General features: G+C 35.1%; 1 protein-coding gene across 9 annotated transcripts in view; it reads right to left on the minus strand.

Moving 5' to 3' along the window:
* MAGI2 (membrane associated guanylate kinase, WW and PDZ domain containing 2) overlaps positions 1 to 22,405 on the minus strand; it is a 1,294,930-nt gene that overhangs the window by 298,857 nt on the left and 973,668 nt on the right. For all 9 annotated transcript variants that reach the window (XM_074340646.1, XM_074340647.1, XM_074340644.1 and 6 more), the window contains one exon: positions 991 to 1,048. In XM_074340646.1, the coding sequence (XP_074196747.1) occupies positions 991 to 1,048 (58 nt within the window). The remainder of the gene's footprint in view (positions 1 to 990; positions 1,049 to 22,405) is intronic.

The following is a 22,405-nucleotide window of genomic DNA, read 5'->3' on the forward strand; positions in this document are numbered from 1 at the left end:
AATTCACGGGTACATTCTCAGCACAACGAAGGGCTTGACACCTAGTAAAAGCTCAGGAATGATTTGAATATTGTTACAAAAACAATTTAGCAATAATGTCATCAATGTGTAACCCTTGACCATCTAGATTATTATTGTAAAACAGAATATGATTCGAGAAAACAGAGTTCGATGTTAATAAATAATTTGAAAATCTTTTGTTTTCCAACCTCTTCATTTCTTGGGAAGTATACTTCCCATAAGAAAAATGTAGGCTTTGCTACTCACCCAAATAACATAAACAACATCACACGATAGATAATAAAAACATTCTCTATCAGAAAAGGAGATTCTGAAAAAATAAGTCACATATTTAACTTCTGAAAATAATTACTTGATTTTTCTAAGGAAAAATGTATATATTATTTATTCCTTAATAGGGGCTTATTTTGAATAAAAGGGTTCATAGAGGGGATAACTCAAATTATGCAAACATACATTATGGCAATGAAACTTCCAACAGATAACATAAAAGTCCAACCTACAGAAAGAATATTATTGATTTCAAATGGGGTCTTAGAAGAGAAAAAATTATCTAAATTTTATTTCATCCTTCAACTGGAAAGTATGGCTGCTCCATTTAATTGACTTTGAAATCTGATTTAATAGGACATTTTGTTTGTACCCCCAGTCAGCTCCCAACATTTTGATTACAAAATGAAGGACATTTACTTTGATATCTTCAATTATCACTCATTTAGAGGACAACGTGAAACACATTTTTCCAATTGGTGTTTTAGAATCTTGAGTAAAAAAAAAAAAAAGGGAACAAATTAGCGAGTTGGAAGAGACAAGAAACAGCTAGCTAGTGCTGCCAGAATCTTTGCAGATACTTCAAAGTAAGATGAAAGGGAAATAAATGGAGTGTTAGCCACACGTGTTCAATAAATGAAATACTAACACAGTTTCACAACGTATTAATGAAAGTTAATGTCACACTTAGAGACTTACTCAACATAATAAGTGCCATATATGGGATCATCGATTTTTTCCCAGCCATATGGAAGCTCTGAAAAAAAAAAGAAATTATTTCTTTCAGTAAATAAATAACAGACATCACAATTTCTAATAAAAAGTAATATAATTTAATTGTTCGTGGATTGCAGAATAGTCTACCAAAGTGGAATCAAGCATTCAGAGTTAACACCAGATTTCAGATGCATGTTGTAGGAACTACTAGAAGCAATCACTTGGAAATTGGCAGTGAAAACACAGAGGTGTCTTCTCTGCAGATGTACTGCTGGAGCCAGCTGTTTATCCCATGCCAAGCAGTAGGATGGCACATCATCATGTTAACACCACTCAAGGGAATACAGAAGGCAAACTGCTTTCCTGAAAGCGCATAGAGCTTCCTTACTTATAAGTATGGTGAAGAGGAGCATATCAGGATAAAGATCATATTTTCAAAATATATTTCTGAGGATAGCAAATTTTTCCTTATGACTGAAACAAAGACATTCAAAATTCTCAATTGACATCCCACTGTTTGAGATGGTTAACTGGCTGTTTTCTCTATGTGGGTCAGATTTTCAATGCTGCCAGTATACTTTTGGGCATAATTTCTATAAAGTGCAAAATTTTAAACACTTTCTTTGACAATAATGGTTCATATTTCCAATTCTCCATGGCTAATTTTAATACACACATTTAAAATATCAACACTACTATAAATGCTACTATTGACAAAAACAGCCTGTTTGAAACCAAGCTTTGCTTCATGATACATGATAGGCTTCATGATTAATGCCTATAAATATAAAGAATATATTTTTCTTGATAGATATTAATTGTATGTATACAGAATTTGAAATTGAAGTAAGATATATTGACATGTCTAAATAATATATTTAAAGGAAATTTAAAAATTTTATTATTATAGTAGTAATACATGTTCACTGTAGACAAAGTATAATTATAAAAAACATTAGAATCAATTACAATCTCATCATCAATCTCAGCCACTGTTAATATTTTGGTGACTATCTTTCAGATATTCGTGGGTGTGTGTGTAAAATTTAAAAAGTTAGATCCCATGGTGCATACTATTTTTAAAGCCTACTTCTACTTAACAAAATAACCAGGGCATCTTGCAACATGAGTGAGTGTTACTGCACAATATCACTTTTAAAGTGGCACAACAGTAGTCTGTGCTATGGCTAGAGCCTGTGTAATCTAGTAGTAGGCTAAAGCCTATTATTAAACATTGGGACTTTCCAGTTTTAACTTGTTATATATCATCTGTGTTGGACTTACTAATACCTAAATCTTTCATTATTTTCCTAGTAATTTAATAATGATAAATTCCTAGAGGTTGAATTTTGGATTCAAAGGGCATGCACCCTTTTATGGCTTTTGCTATACAGCCAGATTATCACCTTCACACACACAAAAGAGAACCACTTTATAATCTCACTTGGATTTTAGAGTGACTTTGTTTTTTATTTTTTAATATATATTTTTTATTTTTCAATTACAGTAGAGTGATTTTGTTTCTCTGTATCATCACATTAAACACAGGTCCACGATTCCTCATTCAAAACTTTTAGGGACAGATATGTTTTGGAATTCAGAGTTTTTCTGATTTTAGAAAGTTAACACTATGCAAATGCCTTCTATTCTATAACACTCCAAGCAGAGTCTGAGAAGCACTTTATAATCAAACACATTAGTATTTATGCAGCCAGAATTATGAGATTCAAATTAAGAAGCATAAATAAGGACCACTTCATATCGCTGGCAGTGTGTCCAGATCAGGTTGTGTTTTGCTGTTACAAAAGACACTTTTTAGAGCTTTTGAAATTTGGATATGCAGGAAAGTACTGTACATCACTATTTTAAAACTCAACCAAATTGATTTTAAAATGGCAGCTCATAGTTGTTCTAATTTACCTTTCTTGGATTTTTCATTTGTCCTTCCTTGGGCAATTATTTTTCTCTTTTGTGCATTTCTCATTAATTTATATTAATTCATAAGAGTTTCTTATGAATTAAGGATATTAATTATTTATCATATGTTTTACATGTTAGGAGTTTGTCTAGATTTTAACTTTATTGAACTTTTTTTAATACATAGAAGTTTTAAATTTTATTTGGTAAATTTCTCATTGTTTTCTTTTATGGCTCCTATCAGCAGAGTTTAGCTTAAATACCGAAAAAAATTTCTAATGTTTCTTTTTTTAGTATAAAGTATAGGCTATGACTTTGTTTAATAATTCTTAGGTTAGTTATATTTTAATAAACTTATAACATCGAATTATGGAGTACCTTAAGAAAACTTTCTTTCAAATTGATAATGAAAGCAAAATTTTACTGGGTATTTACTATGGTCCAAGTACTGATGAATTTCCATATACTAACTCATTTTATCCTAACAACAGCTCAGGATTTAAAATCCCTGTACTCTGGTTCCAGCAATCTTAACAAATTTAGATATCAAATTAGACACTGTGTTTAACACAGCATAAACAACACAATTTAGATTAAGGAGAATAACTACCTGATGGTTTTCACCAAATGCTTCCAGCTATTGGAGAATTTGGCTATTAAAAAGAAGTATCCATTTGACAAATATCTACTGGGTGCCTTTTACAATGAGTAAAGTGCTTATTAAGTAAAAGAATATACAGAGGACAGAAATCAATATTATGGATATTTATTATTGATACAGCTGAATACATGGATTCATATTTATAATAGGTTTAATATCATCTCATGAATACAATATATACAATAATCATGTTCAATAATATATACCTGACATGTTTAATTTTATGAATGCTAGTCTTACTTCTTAATGGCATTGTTTTATGGAAGCATTTTACAGTCAAATTTTTTAAAATTATCTTTCATAATGTGAACTATTCCTTCACTTATTCCTTACCTTTGGCTCTTTTGTGAATCCATTACTAATTCTACGCAATGTACTCCAGACATACAGATATTATCGATTCTTTATCTTTATAGATTAACAGTGCCACAGGTTCTGGGAACATTTATTTACTATCCTTCCTCCTTTCCATCAGGAAGTATTCATCAGAATTTAGGGGAAATCCGATTATCTTTTCATAAGCTATCAATATATTATGTTTGTTTGCATCCTTGTTTCGTATTTCCAAAATAAACTATTAATTCATACCCAAGCAAAATTGTATGTCACAAACAATTGTGTTTTAAGATAAACTATTAGTGGTCCTTAACTCACACTTGGAGCCAAAATGATACATATAGCTCTAATCTTCTGTTACAAAGAGGTATCATTCATTTCATTTTTTTTATTAGTTTTCATTTTAAATATTTGCAAGGAATTGATGGATGGTATAAAAATCTACAACCAATATTTAAAAAGGTGTGTGTCGATTTTTTTCTAGTCAAGATGGCAGAGTAGGTAAATGCTAGGTTCATCTCCTCTCAGGACCACATCAATTACAACTAAGCTACAGAACAACCATAACTGAAGCCCTATAACTACAGATATACAGAAGCCATGTTGAGACCCGTAGGAGGGGCAGAGATGTGGAACAGGCTGGGCCTTCACCCATGTGTGACCATTAAAAAGCAGGAGGGATTTCTCAGCTATGGAGGTCTCCTCCCACCCCCGTGCCCCGCTGGAGGAGCGAAGGGACCCAGCCCCACACCAGGCCCCTCAGTCCAGGTTTCCAGGGCCAAGGAGAGAATTCCCCATAATTTCTGGATGTGAAAACCAGTGGAGATTGTGGCTGAGTGAGAAGGAAGGCAGCTACATTCCCAGGCGCTCCTCGTAAAGGGCCTGCCCATGGTCTTACTCGCTGATGGACTTACTCTGAGCTCCAGTGCTGAGGCAGCAGCTCAAAAGGCTCCAGAGACATACAGGGAGAAACTAAATTGTCTGGCTGCACAGTGAGGGCTGGAGGGACAGCTTTTACATGGAGGGATGAGCTGGCAGGAGCCACTGTTTCTCTGTAGAGCCCTCCCCCTCCCTGCATGCAGACTCAGACAGACACCAGGTCTGTTAAGCTCCGTCAACCTGGCTAACACCTTTTGTCGGCACCATCCTAGTTATTCTGAAACCCTGCTCCACACAACTCTGGGGACACCCAAGCTGCTTCAGTGCCTTTTATGTATAAATGGCCTGCCTTGGTTCCTGCTGCTTACTTTCCTAAAATCTCTCAAAGGTTCATAAAACCCAAACAAGCAGCATCTGGCTGCAGCATGCCCCATAACAGTGGCTCTGGCTGAGCAGCCCCAAGCCTAGCATTAGTGGCAACTGGCCTGGTTTCACAGATTGGCCTCCCAAGGTTCCTCCAATTCCAGTGCAGGCAGTAGCCATCTCTGGATTGCTTTGTGGCTCATACCAAGTGGCCCTGGACTATGGCTAAATTTGGCCTTCAGTGGGGCACCTCCAAGGAGACCTCACAGATGACACACCTGGTGGCCAGCTTCAGACCAAGCCAGAGAATCACCCAGCCACCTCCAAGAATAACACACCCACAGGGCAGACTGGGCAGGCACCAGAGCCCTGCTAAAGTGAATCCTGCTCTATAGGATCAGTCCTTGCACCACAGCTACTCCACTGTAGTCATGGTCAGTCCTCACAACCAATCAGCCTGAAGGCCAGTCCCTCCCATTGATGTGCAGACAGCAACTAAGGAGGGCACACACAACCTAGATAAGGGACACACCTGGAGCATCTGGCTCTGATGACCAGGGAGACTGCACCACTGGGTACCACAGGACACCTACTACATAAGGCCACTCTACTAAGACCAGGAGGCATAGCAACCCTACCTAATACATAGAAACCAAAACGGGGAGGCAGCCAAAATGGGGAGACAAAGAAACATGTCCCAAATAAAAAAAACAAAACAAAGTTCCAGAAAAAAAGAATTAAACAAAATGGAGACAAGCAAGCTACCAGACACATAATTCCAAACACTGGTAATAAGGATGTTAAATAACCTCAGGAAGAACTTTTAAAGAGATAGGAAACATAAAAGAGGAGATAGAAAAGATAAAAAAGAACCAGTCAGAAATAAAGAATACGATAACTGAAATGAAGAATACATTAGAGGGAATCAATAGTAGATTAGATGAAACAGAGGACTGAATCAGTGATTTAGAAGATGAGTTAGCAGAAAACACCCAATCACAACAGCAAAAAGAAAAAAAAATCCCCTTCTCCCCCCAAAAAAACACACCAAGGACAGTTTAAGGGTCCTCTGAGACAACATTAAGTGTACAAACATTCACATCATAAGGGTACCAGGAGAGCAAGGAACTGAAAACTTATTTGATGAAATAATAACTGAAAACTTCCCTAACCTGGCGAAGGAAATAGATATGCAAGCCCAGGAAGAACAGAGGGCCCCAAACAAGGTGAACCAAAAAGGCCCACACCAAGACACATCATAATTAAAATGCCAAATATTAAAGACAAAGAGATAATCTTAAAAGCCCCAAGAGAAAAGCAGCTAGTTGCCTACAAAGGGAGCTCCCATAAAACTGTCAGCTAATTTTTCAACAGAAGCTTTGCAGGCCAGAAGGAATTGGAAGGAAATATTCAAAGTGATGAAAAGTAAGGACCTACAACCAAGATTACCCTATCCAGGAAAGCTGTCATTTAGAATTGAAGGACAGATAAAGATCTTCCCAGATAAGAAAAAGCTAAAAGAGTTCACCACCACTAAACCAGTATTACAAGGAAACTTAGAGGGACTTCTTTAAGATGAAAAGAAAAAAAATGTTTAAATAATAAAATGGTAATAACTACATATCTATAAACAATTACTTTAAATGTATATGGATTAAATGTCCTAGTCAAAAGATATGGTAGCTGCATGGATAAGAAAACAAGACCCTTTTCCATATGCTGCTTACAAGAGACTCACTTCAGATGGACAGAAACACACAGACTGAAAGTAAAGGGATGGAAAAGTTATTTCATGAAAATGAAAACAAAAGGAAAAAAAAAGCTGAGGTAGCAATACTTATACCAGACAAAACAGAAATAAAAGAATGGCTATAACAGAGACAAAGAAAGACCCAGTAATCCCACTTCTGGGTATTTATCCAAAGACACCCAAATGTTACTTCGAGGGGACATGTGCATCCACATGATCATTGCAGCATTGTTTACAATAGAGAAGATGTGGTAGCAGCCTGTGTGTCTGTCAATGGAAGAATGGATAAAGAAGAACCCGTACCTACATATAATGGAATACTGCTCGGCCATGGAAGGGAATGGATTCTTGCCATCAGCGGCAGCATGGATGGACCTAGAGGGTATTGTGCTAAGTGGAGTATTTCAGACAAAGAAAGATGCAAAGTGATTTCGCTTATATGTGGAATCTAAAGGACAAAATACACAAACATACAAAACAACAATGAATTCATAGATACAGAGAAATTTGAAGGTTACCAGATGTGGGGTGAGGTGGGAGTGTGTGAAACAAGGAAAGGGATTAAGAAGTACAAATTGAAAGTTACAAAACAGTCATGGGGATGTAAAGTAAACCATAGGGAATATAGTCAATAAGATGGTAATAACTATGTATAGTGCCAGGTGGGTACTACCGTGTTTCCCTGAAAATAAGACCTAGCCAGACCATCAGCTTTAATGTGTCTTTTGGAGCAAAAATTAATATAAGATCCAGTCTTATTTTAATATAATGTAAGACCGGGAATATAATATAATATAATATAATATAATATAATATAATATAATATAATATAATATAATAATATAATATAATACCAGGTCTTATATTAATTTTTGCTCCAAAAGACGCTTTAGAGCTGATGGTCCGGCTAGGTCTTATTTTTGAGGAAACATGGTAGAATAGTCAGGGGGATCACTTCTTAAATTATATCAATGTCTAACCACTATGTTGTATAGCTGAAATTAATATAAAATAATATTAACTGTCTAAATAAATAAAGTATGACAGAAAGAAAGGTGTGTGTATATTCATGACATATGCATGTGTAGTCATATGTATGTTTATTTGTATATATGTGAATATATATATATATATAGAGAGAGAGAGAGAGTACCAAAAAAATGTATACAAGTGGACACTTGGGTCAATGTTGCTCAAGCAGTAGTTTGCTGTAATCAGAAGTGTCTGGACGCTGATGGTAACCACTTTGAGAACCTCTTGTAATTGCAGAAGTCAAACGTGACTTGCATTCATCTTTTGTTATTGACATATATTGAATATTACAATTTTAATAGTTTTTTCCTTTCTTAAAAAGTGTATATATTTTTTGGCACCGTATGTGTGAATATATATATATATATATATATATATATATATATAGACATACGTGTGTGTGTGTGTGTACGCATGAGCATGTGTATGTGCATGGGTATTTGTGTGTATTCCTCTTGATGACGTTTTTCTTGAGTAGCAAGGAAAGGTCTAGGCTAGAATGTTAGTGAAAAAACCCACAATTCCAGGGGCAGCCAGTTAGCTCAGTTGGTTAGAGTGCAGTGCTCTTAACAACAAGGTTGCTGGTTCAATCCCCACACAGACCACTGTGAGCTGCACCCTCCACAACTAGATTGAAACAACTACTTGACTTGGAGCTGATTGGTCCTGGAAACACACACTTAAAATAAATAAAAGTGTTTTGTTTTTTTTAAAACCACAATTCCAGTATTTTGAGATACCGCTATACTGATTTCCATAGTGGCTTCTCCAATCTGCAATCCCACCAACAGTGCACTAGGGTCCCCTTTTCTCCAAATCCTTGCCAGCAAAATGCCCATAAGTAGACGACTGGATTAAGAAACTGTGGTACATTTATATAATGGAGTATTACTTGGCCATAAAGAAGAATGAAATCTTACCATTGGCAACGATATGGATGGACCTAGAGAACATTATGCTCAGTGAAATAAGTCAGATGGAGATAAATAAAAGTGTGTGTACATTAATAAAGGTATGTGTACAAATACTATATGATCTCACTTGTGTGTGGAATCTAAAGAACAGAATAAATGAGCGAACTAATCAAAAACAGTCTCAGAGATATAGAGAAAAAACTGATGGTTGCTAGATGGGAGGGGCTGGGGATGAGGGAGAAGGTGAGGGCATTAGAAAGCACAATCGGTAACCACGATATTGCCACGGGGATACAAAGATAGTTTGTGGAATATAATCAATAATGTTGTAAAGTCTTTGTAGGGTGTCAGGGCACTTGTCTTATTAGGGAGACCACTTCATGGATGGTGCAGATGTCTGACCACTGCACTGTCCATCTGGATCTGAAGCTGAATAATACTAAATTTCAACTATAATTTAATATTTCTATATAGTCACAGGATGTGGAGTACAGCACAGGGAATGGAGTCAATGGAATTGTAACAGCTATATATGATGTCAGAGGGATAGTAGATTGGAGGAGGGGGTTATTACTTTGTGAGGGTTGTAAATGTCTATTACATTGTTTTGTGCACCTGAAACTAATTTAAAAAAGTAAAAATAAAAGTAACTACAAACAAACAAACAAAACAAAACCACAAATTTTTCTTCATTCGTAAGAAGACAAGTCATAAAATAAACTTCTTAAGATCATAAGGTGGAGTATATATTTAGATAATGAAAAGTTAAGAAAGTTAACAATCATCTTTCACTGTGAGAAGTGAGCCGTTTGGACTTGAATTAGTTTTTAAAAACCATTTGCTTCTTTTTATAATAAAGCTAACAAATGAGAAAGAGAATTTCAAAATTTACACTATTTGCTTAATCAGACAAGCATGTAGCTTGGAGCTGTTGGGTCCTGGTTTATTTAAAATACTTTATTCAACAATACCTGACAAATTTACAGATGATTAAGGTCACACTGATGAAAGAATAACATATACTATGCATCAGGGAAAAACAAACGCTTGAGATCAGCAAGGTTAATGCTGTATTTAGAAGTGTTTTAATTGAGATTTTCTTCAGGCCATGGAACCATGGAGCAAATTCCGTGATTAGGTATTCCTACAGTGATCTCCTTTGCAAAAGTCTGTGTAAATGTCTAGATTAATTTGTAGTCAGTCATATAAACTTTGTAAAACTGCAGTAGAATCAAAAGATTAAATAGGCATCCAGTTCTGCCCGAATTCTGCCATAGCTACAAACTATTTTTTACTTACCTGCTCTTTCCAATTTTATTTATTTGTTTGTCCGCTAGGTCCATTTTCATTGGAGAAAACTCAAAGCTCCTTTATGCTTGCTCACAAAAAACAGTTTTCAGACTGCAACTGGGAAACTTAAAGAATACAACCACAGTATTTCTTAATGGAAATGTAACCCAAATACTGGGAAACTGTAAGGAGCCTAGGATACACTACCTCAGGATACCTCACAAGGATCCCTTTTGGATTGTCTTTTAAACTGTGTCCTTTATCTCTGTGTTTCTTTCTCTCAATTCCATTTCGCTGTGTGTATCTCCTTCGTTCTCTTCTTCTCCTGACTGGTTACTTCTGCTTGCTCACCTTGCATGTGTCCTGGAATGGCTACACCCAGTGACTATGTTACTTTCTATCTCAAGCACTACTATCACTACTTTGATCTCTCAGTTTCCCAATTTTGTATCCCATCTCCCCAAAGAATCAATTAATCCAGTTCATTTTCTTCAAAATAGATTCAAGTTACTTGGCCTGGCAGATCAATGTGCTCAGGTTGAGGACACACCCACAGAGTAATCAGGTATGACTAGGGGTTGTGCCTTTTATGTAGATACTGAGCCATCTGGCAAGCTCAAAAGGAGGGGTGTTCTATAAAATAACTGGCCAGTACTTTTCAAAAGTGTCAAGGTCATGAAATAGAAAGACTGAGGTACTGTTACAGTGTAGAGGAGAATATGGAGAGAGGGAGACTAAACGCACTGTAACATTTTGGATTGGGTCCTGCTCCAGAAAAGGGACATTAGTGAGACAATTGACAAAACTCAAATCAAGTTTGTAGATTAGTTAATAGTCTACATGAATGTTAATTTCCTGGTTCCAATCATTGTATTTATAACAGATGTTAACACTAGGGGAAGCTAGGTGAAGGGTATGTGAAAACACTTTGTACTATTTTTGCAATTTTCTTGAAATCTAAAATAATTTCAAAATGAAAACATTGAAAAGAGATATTTTACTAACTATCACTATCAATTAGATGAATTCTTGTGTTTTATTAATATTCAATCAGACACATATACCACTGAATTCATTTGGATAGTGTTAAATTTTTAAACAAAGTGAGATGCAGAAGCTTTGCATTTAAAATATTCTTTTATATTATGTTGATTTTTTTCGATAGATTTTTCTAAGAAAGTGACATTAATATTTGCTATTTCATAATTTTTGTTTTTCTGTTCTCTATCTTTCTGCTTACTGGAAAAACTAGGTAAATACCACCTTCATGTTTAAGTGTTATTACATCTTGTATCCTAGAAGATACAGATTCAATAATATGAATTCAAAATCTGGAGTCAGACTTTGTTCCTTTTCTGAGAGGCAGTGTCTTGTACAGGCCATAGCATAGATTATGATAATTCATTTAAGGTCGGGTGTAACTTAAAATTCTGGTGCGCAGCTTAAAATTCTCTCTAAAGCCAGGAAGAGAATTCTTCCTAAAGAATTTAAATTCTCTCTAAAGCCACCAATTTAGGAAGCATACACGATTCTAAGATATTGGAGAAGGACAGGGACAAGAATGGGGGGCAATTTCCTTCAACCCTATATTATTTTACTGGAACTATTTTTTTCATTGAGCCTCTTGCTATTTTTTTTTAGAGGTAATGACATTACAACAGAACATAAGAAACTTACAATGTTTCCCTAGATCAAATAATATAGTGTATAGTACACAATAAGATAATAGCTAACACTCATATTAAAATATTTTCCTCCAATCTTTATTAGATTTTTGTTGTATACATAGCATGCAAATTAGGGAATAGAACTAAATTTTCCTGGAACAGTTATACAACTTTGGCTCCCAACTAGTCCTGAGGAGTATGAGTTTTTACAAGTGTCCTTAGTGTGAGTTTTTACAAGAAATACATTTTTAGAATGAAAGAGGAAAAGAAGGAAGAGGATACTGTACAAGAATAAAAAATACAAAATATGACTTTTTTCTAATCAATAAACTTTATCTTTGATCTCTCTTTTAGTCAAAAATTTACTTATAAATGTACATTCTAGACAAATTCTTGTTTTTAACAAAAGCTATACAATAATGATAAGCTAATCACAGTCCCATTTCCCTAAATAAAGATAAAGTTGAGGATATATCCTTCCAGACATTTTTGTGTGCATCAAGACTCAAATTTTCTCTTCTTTACCAGAGAATTTTATTTCGTTCAGTCAGGAAAACAAACAATCAAACAAAACAATAAACTATAAAATGTAAAATTGAAAATGGAAAATGCTGTTCCTTTTTATGTTCTATCATCGTCCTCAGAGATGGCCTCCATGGAAGAGCACAAACCCAGTTGATTTCGTGGAACAATTGGCTGTGAGGTCTTCATTTGTGGGCACTGGATAGAAGAGATTTACTTTTTCACAGTGGAAATAACTAGCTTAGCTGTATTTTATAGTACTGACATTTAATTCATGTTATCATGTGGAGTCAGCCTGAGTATTTCATTACCACAGTATTATAACGCATTTTAAAATTATTCACCATGAATTCATGGGTTTGTTGTTGATAAAAGATACAATTGCACAAAAAATTCCAAATAAATCTATTCCTTAATGTATCTTATCAAATTTGATTAGAATATGTAGAAGATTCTCTTGGCAGGTATTGATTGGTACATGAAGAAATGTGTACTCAATAATGTTTAGGGCATTCACAGGCCCTTTTCTACTCAGAAATAAACTGTCAAATACCTATAGATGTGAACTTTTGCAATGCTAACTTAAAGATGACACAGTAACCTACTTGAGTTGGTGATAAGATGCAGTGGCAGGAGGGCAGGGCTCGAAAAAGGATATTGTCTGGTAAAGACTCAGAAAGAGTCATATTTGGTTTACATTTTCAAGCTGCACTAGAAGGTCAAAAAGTGATGAATCTAGTGGTTTTTAAAATATTCCTAGAGTTCTGGATAAAAATCTGACTATAAAGAAAGAATTGGGAAGCAACTACAGACTTTAGACTTCAAAATATACATCTCCAGCTTTCTCTTAATTTTTGTAAGTCTATATTATTCCATCCATCAATCTATCTATCATCATCACCATCCACTTAAAATTATTTATTGAAACATACTGAACTCCTATAAAAGCTAACATTTAAATTTTAACCTCTCCACTTACCTTAAAAACCGTAAATATCTACCAAGAGAGCAACAAAATCACCCATAACCCATACCTACAACAATTAGGAGAAAGAAAACACTATGAACTTCAAAAGTTATGTGAAAATAGAGACATAAATGCCCCAATCCAGCAGAAGGGCCCTCATTCTGGATCAGAAATAATGGACAGTATGTATTAAAAAGAAGAGGGGACCAGGAGCCTAGGGGTGCGAAAATCGACAAAATCGCCCTCAGAAAGATAAATTCCCATCCTGGGTGGAAAATGCTGATAACAGACCTGGTTGATCAGACCGCAGCTACTGAGGAATTGAAAGATAAAAGATTTGGGAAGAGAGCAAAATAAGAGATGGAGTCTTGGGAAGGCACTACTTAAGAAGAGGGAGATGATACCGATAGAGGAAATGGCCCTTGGAAACTTGATTATGACAGGAAAGAAGCACGAGATAGAAGTTAAGCATCTTCAGAAACAAAAGAGAATCTTAACATCATAAGACATACCAACTAAACCCTCTGCAAAAAGATGTCATCCACTAAATAATCAGTAATTCACAAAAAAACAGAAGAGGGCGCTCATGAACTAAGAATGTAGTAACCCACCAAAATCCTTTATTTTTGCCTATATAAAACTGTTATTGTTCGTTTAGACGCTAAAAGAAAAAAAAATTAATAAAAAACAGCAGACAATATTCATATAAAGTTACTATAAGAAATCAGAAATGAGAGTCAAAACAATACTAGTGAAAATTTGCTATCCTCCCTCAAAATAAACACAAAAACAAAAATACAATGAAAAAATTGCAATGAAATCTCAAGATATTTTGAAACGAACATTTATAAATAAAAGCTAATACTTTGAATCATAAATTTAAAAGTTCTGAACAGAAATGGACAAAGAATAGAAAGATTAAAGAGAGTTGATTAAAATACATTTTAAAAAATCTTTGAAATTAAAACTAATATACACGATACTCAAGAAAGAATAGATTCAATTAGAAATACAATAAGGACTATTGAGGAGAGACATAGTAATATCCAAGAGAACAAAATGAAATAAACAAAGGTCAAAAGAATCAGAAAGAGGTCATTAATATCAAAGGTAGGCAAAGATAATCCAGTGTATGTATAATTGGAATACATGAAGAAGAAAATGATAGAACTAATACTTAAAACTATAATCCAAAAGAAATTTCCAGAAACAATATAACTACATGTATGTACTGAAAAGGCTTCCCATGTACCTGGAACATTATCTCAGAACAGTCAATTCCAAGATATATATCAGTTACCCACTAGACTTATAAGATAGGAAAAAAAAAAAAACTGGCTAAAACATAAGTTCCTTACAATGGAAAAAAAAATCAATTTGATATCACATCTCAGGAGCAACGTACATAGCTAGGTAACAGTGAATCAGCATTTTAAAGAACCTCAAAGAAAGACTTAGCCAAGGATTTTATAGTACCCAACCTATCTGTCTTTCAGGTATCAACACACACACACACACACACACACACACACACACACACACACACACACCACTCAGAGTTTAAAATATGCAAGAACTAGGGGAATACTGTATCCAAGAACACTTCTTGAGGCACCCACTTAATTAAACCAACCTACTTCAAGAGATGACTGTAGGAAAGAACTAATAGTAACCATTAAACCTATTTAATTTTAGATCTAAATATAGAACAAAGGTGGGAACAAAGGTTGAAATAATATGAAGTTACATGTTTAGACAATGTTGAAATAATGCAATTAAAAAAGAGAGGAGAGAAATAAAAGAGGAAACTTACCAATGATCTCATTGATTATTGCTTAGGTAATAAGTAGGTGCCACAGAATATTATTTTAAAGCTAACAACTGAATATGGGCTTCATAAAAGGTATCAGTATAAAGACAAACATTAGAACACAAATACAAATTGTTCTAAATACAAACAAACAAACAAGTCTAAAGAGAACAGATACATAAAGAAACACATTCAATATAACATGACTTGGTTAATAAATACAACATACAATAATATGACAGAATTAAAACAAAACATAGAAATGAATGCTATTTACTTTTCTTGTTAACGTTTTCTAATTAGCTCATAAAGAAAACCCAACTTTATGCTGTAAAGAAGAGACATATTTAAACAAAGTTATTCAGAAAGGCAAAAAATAAAGGTTTGGGCAAAGATACACCTGATAAATAGAAAAAATCAGAAAGTGGGGGTTACAGTCCTGCCATCAAACTTCAGAATTCAGTTCAAAAGTATTAATCAGGACAAAGAACACTACTGTATTACAATAAAGGTCACAATTCATAATGAAGATATAACTTATCAATATCTCTATATTAAATAATACATATCACTTTTATAAAACAGTAAGTACAAGAGTCCAGGAGAAATAAAGATACACTAATAACAGATACTTAAAACTGCTCTCTGGTAAGTTGACAAAATTACAGATCTAGAAGAACTAAATATAGCAGAATTAATTAGGCAAATTATTTAGTTCTTCCCCCACCTCCATTTTTTTTTTGAGTTTCATACTCCAGTAATAGAGAATATATATTCTTCTGACATACACATAGAACATTCTCTAAAACTGTCTATGTTTTATATTATAAGAAAGTCTTAGTAAATTCAAAAAAGCAGAAATAATACAAAAATAATCTGACCATAATGCAATGATGATATTAATAACAGTCATAAAGGAAATTTCATCTAGAAATTATAAACTCTAAATAACTCTTGTGTCAAAGAGGAAATGTAAACTGAAATTGCAGAATTTCTAAAAGTAATGAGTGAAAACACTGAGAAGCAAAATCTGTAAGATACAATTAAAGCAGTCACCAGAGGAAATTTTATAGTGTACATACCATGTGGAAGAATAGCAATAATGAAAGTGAACTCCCAATCCAAAGAGGTAGAAAAAGAACAACAAAGAAATCTCTCCAGAAAACATACACACACACACACCAAACACAAATAATAAAAGTGCAAATTCATATGGTAGAAAATGGAAAAATAATAACAATAATCGAATTGCTGCTTCTTTTTAAAAATCAGCAAAATGAACACTATTTTAAGATTAAAAACAGATACAGTACATATAACAAAGTAAGCAATGACAAAATGGAAGCAATTATAAAAATAATAGAATACTCTGTATAAATGTCTGCTAACAAAATTAAAAATCTAAATGAAATGGATAATTTGTTAGGAAAACATAATTTATGAAAATTGGCCTCAGTGGAGATAGAAAACTTAAATAGACAGGGTTTTAGTCAATTTACCATAGTAAACTCTAAAGGGAAAAGGAAAAAAATGAAACAATGCGAGTCCTAGGGACAAATTCCTGTACAAACTGGGTATGAGAAAAGACTTTTGACTTGACAAATTTGACTATATAAAAGCAAAAAAACCTCTAACAGTTCAAGATACTATAACCAATGTTAAAAGATAAATGACAATATTTGTAATATATTAGTAATAAGGGGCTACTTTCCTTCATAAAAATCTTTTAAAAAGTGAAGGAAAAAAAAGACTAAAACCTTGACAGAAAAATATGCAACAGCCAGGAATAGAAAGTTCACAGTAAGTATACACAAATGTCCTTTAAACATGAAAAGGACAACTTCCTTTATCATAAGAGAAATGCACATTAAAACTACATTGAGATACCATTCCATATCTAACAGAGTGTCAAAAATTCAAGCTTGACAACAGCATTCTTTTGGCAAGGTTGTGGGGAAACTGGCCCCTTCACACACTGCTGGTACATGGGCAACCAGACACAACTCATATTGAGGGGAATTTGGCAATAACTAACAGAACCAGGCAAACTTTATTTATCCTTTGATCCAACAATCTCTCCTCTGAGAAATGACTGTAAAGTTGCATGCTCAACAAGGCAAAAAAGCAAATGCACAGGTCATTCACTGCAGTGTTATTTTAACAACAAACCATGGAAGCAACCTAAATATCAACCAGAGATGACTGGGTATGTGGACATGCTATGTGCACAAAATGCACTACTAAACAGGGGCAAAACTTAGGAAGACAATTTCTGTGATCAGATATATATATATAGTGACTTGTGGACTATACAGAGGGTGCCAACAAATGTACACACATTTTAAGAAAGGAAAAAGCTGTATCAATTGTAATAATAGACACTGATAACAAATACGAATACAAGGCACGTGTGACTTCTGCAATTACAAGAGGTGCTCAAAGTAGTAACCGTCAGCATCCAGACCCTTCTGATTATGGCAAACTACTGCTTGAGCACAGATAACACCTCTTAAAATGCGTATGCATTTTTTGGCACCCCCAGTATTACTAAAAAAAACCACTCACATGCTTATTTTTGAGGGGAAAAAAAAAGGTACAGAAAGGAGAGCCAGAAACTAGAGAAACCGCTTAGCTGTGAGAGGTAGGCTTGAACAGTAGAGTCAAAGAGATGGGAAAGGAAATGAGACTTCTTTGAGAATACCTTTTTATAAACCATGTCAATGTTCTTTTGTTCACAAAAACAAAATTAAATCCGAAGGGACGGAAAAAAATCCTAACATTGAATACAAACAAAAGCAAATGAGACTGTGTATAAAACTGCTAACCTCTCAGAAAAAAACAAAATCAAGTATTGGACAAATATTTTCTGCCACTAGGATTTCATTGTACAAAGATCCAGATGGTAAAAGCATTGTAAAAATACCGTTGAGGTTCAAAAAGGGAATAGCTATATAATGCTGCACCAGTTTGGTATGCTTACCTGACAGTGAGTGTCAGGATACTGGTTTCTGGAGTGTGGGGGTTAATTTACACTAGTTCTTATGCCTTCTACACTGGGAAACCCTGTGGGTCTGCAGTCTAGGATCCTCATAAACAGAAAACTGCAATAACAAAGCTTCAAGAGTATGGGATGGAGCAAATATTTAGTGATTTAGACCTAAGGCCAGGCTAGAATTTAATAATTCATATAGGAAGGCACAGGTCTCTGAAGAGGAAAGGATTGATGAAAGTCTCCCTAATTGACACTTGTCCTTAAGCTGACAGTGACCTTAGAGAGCTGGTATCTGAGACTACCTTCTGTGAAAAGAACCTTGGGGGCATTATGGAACCTACAGAGGTGACTTCCATTCACTCTGGGAATTTACCATTCCAGGTAATCAAAAATCTCAGAACTAGTGTAAACGCTGGACTTTTGTCTTGCTGAAGAGGAGGTAAGCAGTAAAGGCACTGGAGCACGACACTGGCGAAAACCTGGGAACAGAAAATTGATATTTCTTCAAGGAGCGTCTATCAGTTTTGTTTCCTTTGTGGGACCAGGAATGCATTTTGGCTTTAGGATCTGAGGTCATGTTTAGAGATAAAGCAGTAGATGAATTTTGGTTTAGAGGTTTGTAAGAGGAAAAGCTTGGGGAAAAATCAGATCCAAAGTAGGGGGAAGGCGACTGAAAACTTTCTTCCTCCATAGATTGTCATATTTTCCCCTACAAGGAGGCCAGTCTATTCTATGAGTTGCTAAGTGGATTATACAGCTCCAACTGGGGACGTTAGATGGGTGCAAATGCTGGGAACTAAATAGCTTATAACATACTCTTTCCTACTGGAACTGGAATCTGTATTTTAATTATTGACTCAAAGTGAATATTGATAAAACTGGAACGTCTAAGAATTGTTTAGCTACCATTTTCCAGGAAGTCTAGATGAAGACCTGGATAGGTTATGAGAAAGAAAAAAATCAAAATTTTGTTTTAATTCTCCACTCTGCCTAATTAGTGAATATTTTAAAGATTCAGAAGAAACAGCTAAGGGAAATGGTCACATTTTGCCATGGTTTTGATGGTTGTTGGGATTACTGTTTTCTTTTTATGCCCCTGAAATTATTGGCTTTCAATAGGATATTCTATAGTTTTGTGATTCAAAGTGTTCTTGATACAATCTGTATATATTAGTCTAAGTGAAATTTGCAATTCATTACTGATGGCATTACTTAATATATCTCTCATAACGCAACATATTTCGTGAACACTTTTTTTCATTCAAGAAATATGTGTTGCTCATCTACTCTGAGGGAGGCAGTGGGCTAGGCTGTGAAGGTACAGGGATAAGTCTCAACACCAGTGGAGCTGATGGTTTCAGGCAGAGCCAGCTTCAAACAACAATTCCACTAATTATTAATTCACTACAATTTATGATATATACTACTAGGAGAAGTACATGTATATATTTTACTCTACCTAAACCCTCAGGTCATTTTTGAAGAACCTAGAATTGCAGGCTGTTACATTTCATGAGTATAATTCATTACGATTGATTTAAATAATACTAATGCAGTAAGTCGGCAGCACATTTGTCAATTGGGTATTTTGGGGGTGAATTCACATAACAGATGTCATTGTTCTCATGGAGCAATCTTTTAAAATTTAATTAATTGGATACATACAAGAAAATCTCACTGTTTAAAATCTCTGGGGACAACTAAATATTGAACATCAATACAGTAAGGACTTGGAAAAATGAATTTAAAATTTACCTTTGTTTATTATAATAGGCGAGCTGAATTCTACTTAGGAATAAGCCCTAATTTCATTTTCTACTTAATATGCAGCCTCAGAGCATCGTTTAATTAAAATGCTGCTTAGACCAGTGAAACGGATCAGACTGAGCACAAAACCTAGGGCTGTTAACGGAAATGTGCAAGAAGACGAGCCCTCTCTCTGAGACGGTGCTGTCTGGAACAGCTCCCACGACACCAGGGGCAGAAGCATCATGACAGTTGTAGATACCATTAAATGCTACCATCAATTGCTGCTTTTGTCACGAAACTCGTGGATCCTAAGAGACTTGCATGCTTTATAGATAAGCAAGCTGGACATTCGTCAAATTGGGCTGACATGGGGTTGTCATAGATTCTCTACTTTATCTGGTTTACGGAGCTCTGTGTTTTTGTGTCAGAATAAAGAAATAATTCATATATATTTTTGAAAAGGACACTTAAAAAAAGAAAAAAATCAATAAAAAACACTAACTGTCAGCATCATTTGGGGGAAGAAAGTCTAGCTTCCATACTTTCCATCTGTGTTGCAGAATGTTTTTAAACAATAACGGAACAAGCAAGCTGACCAAGCTCAAGTGCTCTGTTTCAGACTTGTTCCAGGTAGAGAAAATGCATAATTTTCAGCAGTACCTATCACAGATAGATTACAGAGGGTCAAAGGTAACAAGAATTGAGAGGAAGTCTGGGAAATGCTTTTCCCAAGGCATGAAAGGAGTGTAACTGTAACAATGAGATTTCTGATTCCCTGTTTGGTCCTAATCTAAGGCATTACTGCTGTCTATTAAAATTTAATGACACAAATGCCCAAATACAGACATTACATTATATTGATATAGCCAGATGTAGGTGTGGTATTGTTCTAATGTTCTTTCCCAAAATAACCTCCTTTCCATACTCTTTTAGCTGGATCCCTAAGTAGAGCTACTGGAACCACAACCTCCCCCATTTTGACAATATAGTGCAGTGAATGGTGACTTAAGAGGACATAAACATCTTTAAATTTGAGCAATGTGAATGGTATAAATATTACAAATACATGTCCAGTTAGGTTATAATTGCTTCTGGATCATCACAATACCAGCCAGTATAAAAAAGCAATAAAGTGTCTATTGATACACACTGTACTGACATCTGCCTTCATACACAAGCATCCACTTCAAATATGTTTTTTTACTCAAAGAAGGAAGTGGTGTAATTTTAGTACAAATTTTGAATTTCCTGACCCACACACAAACAGAGTGATGGCTTCCATTTGTAAGCTCCGAGCACAAAAGAGGGTAGAATAGTTTTTCCAATGATCTGGCCACTGTGATTTACACAAATCTTCACCTATTTAGCTCCGTCCCATCTCTGCAGTATTCCAGACAGAAGGACTGGATTAGATGTCAGGAATACAGAAATGAAATCTCTTCCTAATAAAACACAAAATCTTTGATAAAATCATAAAATATGTTAGTGAGGCATGATACATTACTGGAAAAACTTAAGAGGATTTGGACCTAACAGAATGTACTGTGCTGTTACTGCTTTGCTTCATGGCAGAAAGAAACAAAGAAACATGAAAAGAAGCCTAGGGTGGGATTTCCTAATATTGTCTGCAGTAAGTAAATCTGCAAAATATAAAAAGGTTTGGAATAGAAAATATGATGCCTGCTGTGTCTGCAGGTATTTCGATGCCTAAAACAATGGAAAAATTCTTGGAGAGCAAGGATTTCACCCCAGTGAAAACTATTATCCATATGAAGCTGAGTCCATCTCAGCTTGGGTTACCTGACATGTAAACAGCCAGTGAGTCCCACAAATTAGGCTGCCCGGCAGGTGTGTCTTACATGCCAGACTTTCAGGAAATGTTAAAGGCCCATGTGGAGCTTGGATTTGTACCTGTGGTACAACTGGATGGTGGTAAATCTTACAAGTAGTGACAGTGTGATATGATACAGGACTCAGGAACTTTGCAAGACTTATATGTAAAAATTCAAACTATTCTACATTAGTGGTATTGTGCAGAAAAAGCACATAGAGTTCTACAGGGATACACAGTCTCATGGAAGGAGTCACAGCATTTGTGACCTGTAATGGCCCTTTGAGGAAGAAACACTGAAAACATTGATTTGTACACGGAACATCGCTAGGTTAAATACTATGGATAGGATAATTGGGGTCAAGGTTTTTGGGTACATTTTAAACGTAGTCTCAGATTCTTCTAAGTTGCATTTTCAGAATCAGCTCTGATACACACAGGGCATGTAGTCCAGAGTGAAAGTACAAGCAATGGCAAAAGTCTTTTGAGCATATTAACATACTTTTATTTCACACTTCTCTGGGTGTGCTTCTCCCTTTATTTATGCCATCACTTCTTTTAGGAGATTTAGGTCTGCTTAAGTGGGGCTATAAAGAGGGAGAGTCAAGAATCAATGTGTGACTTCTGCGTGCCTTGGTTGGGAGTAGGATTTGGAGGTGTAAAGCCCTGGGAGAGGGGCCTCAGGGCATGAAGTCCTTACAGCTCTAGAAAAAGGCA

This window comes from Rhinolophus sinicus, linkage group LG09, assembly GCF_036562045.2.
Source record: "Rhinolophus sinicus isolate RSC01 linkage group LG09, ASM3656204v1, whole genome shotgun sequence".
Lineage (NCBI taxonomy): Eukaryota > Metazoa > Chordata > Mammalia > Chiroptera > Rhinolophidae > Rhinolophus > Rhinolophus sinicus.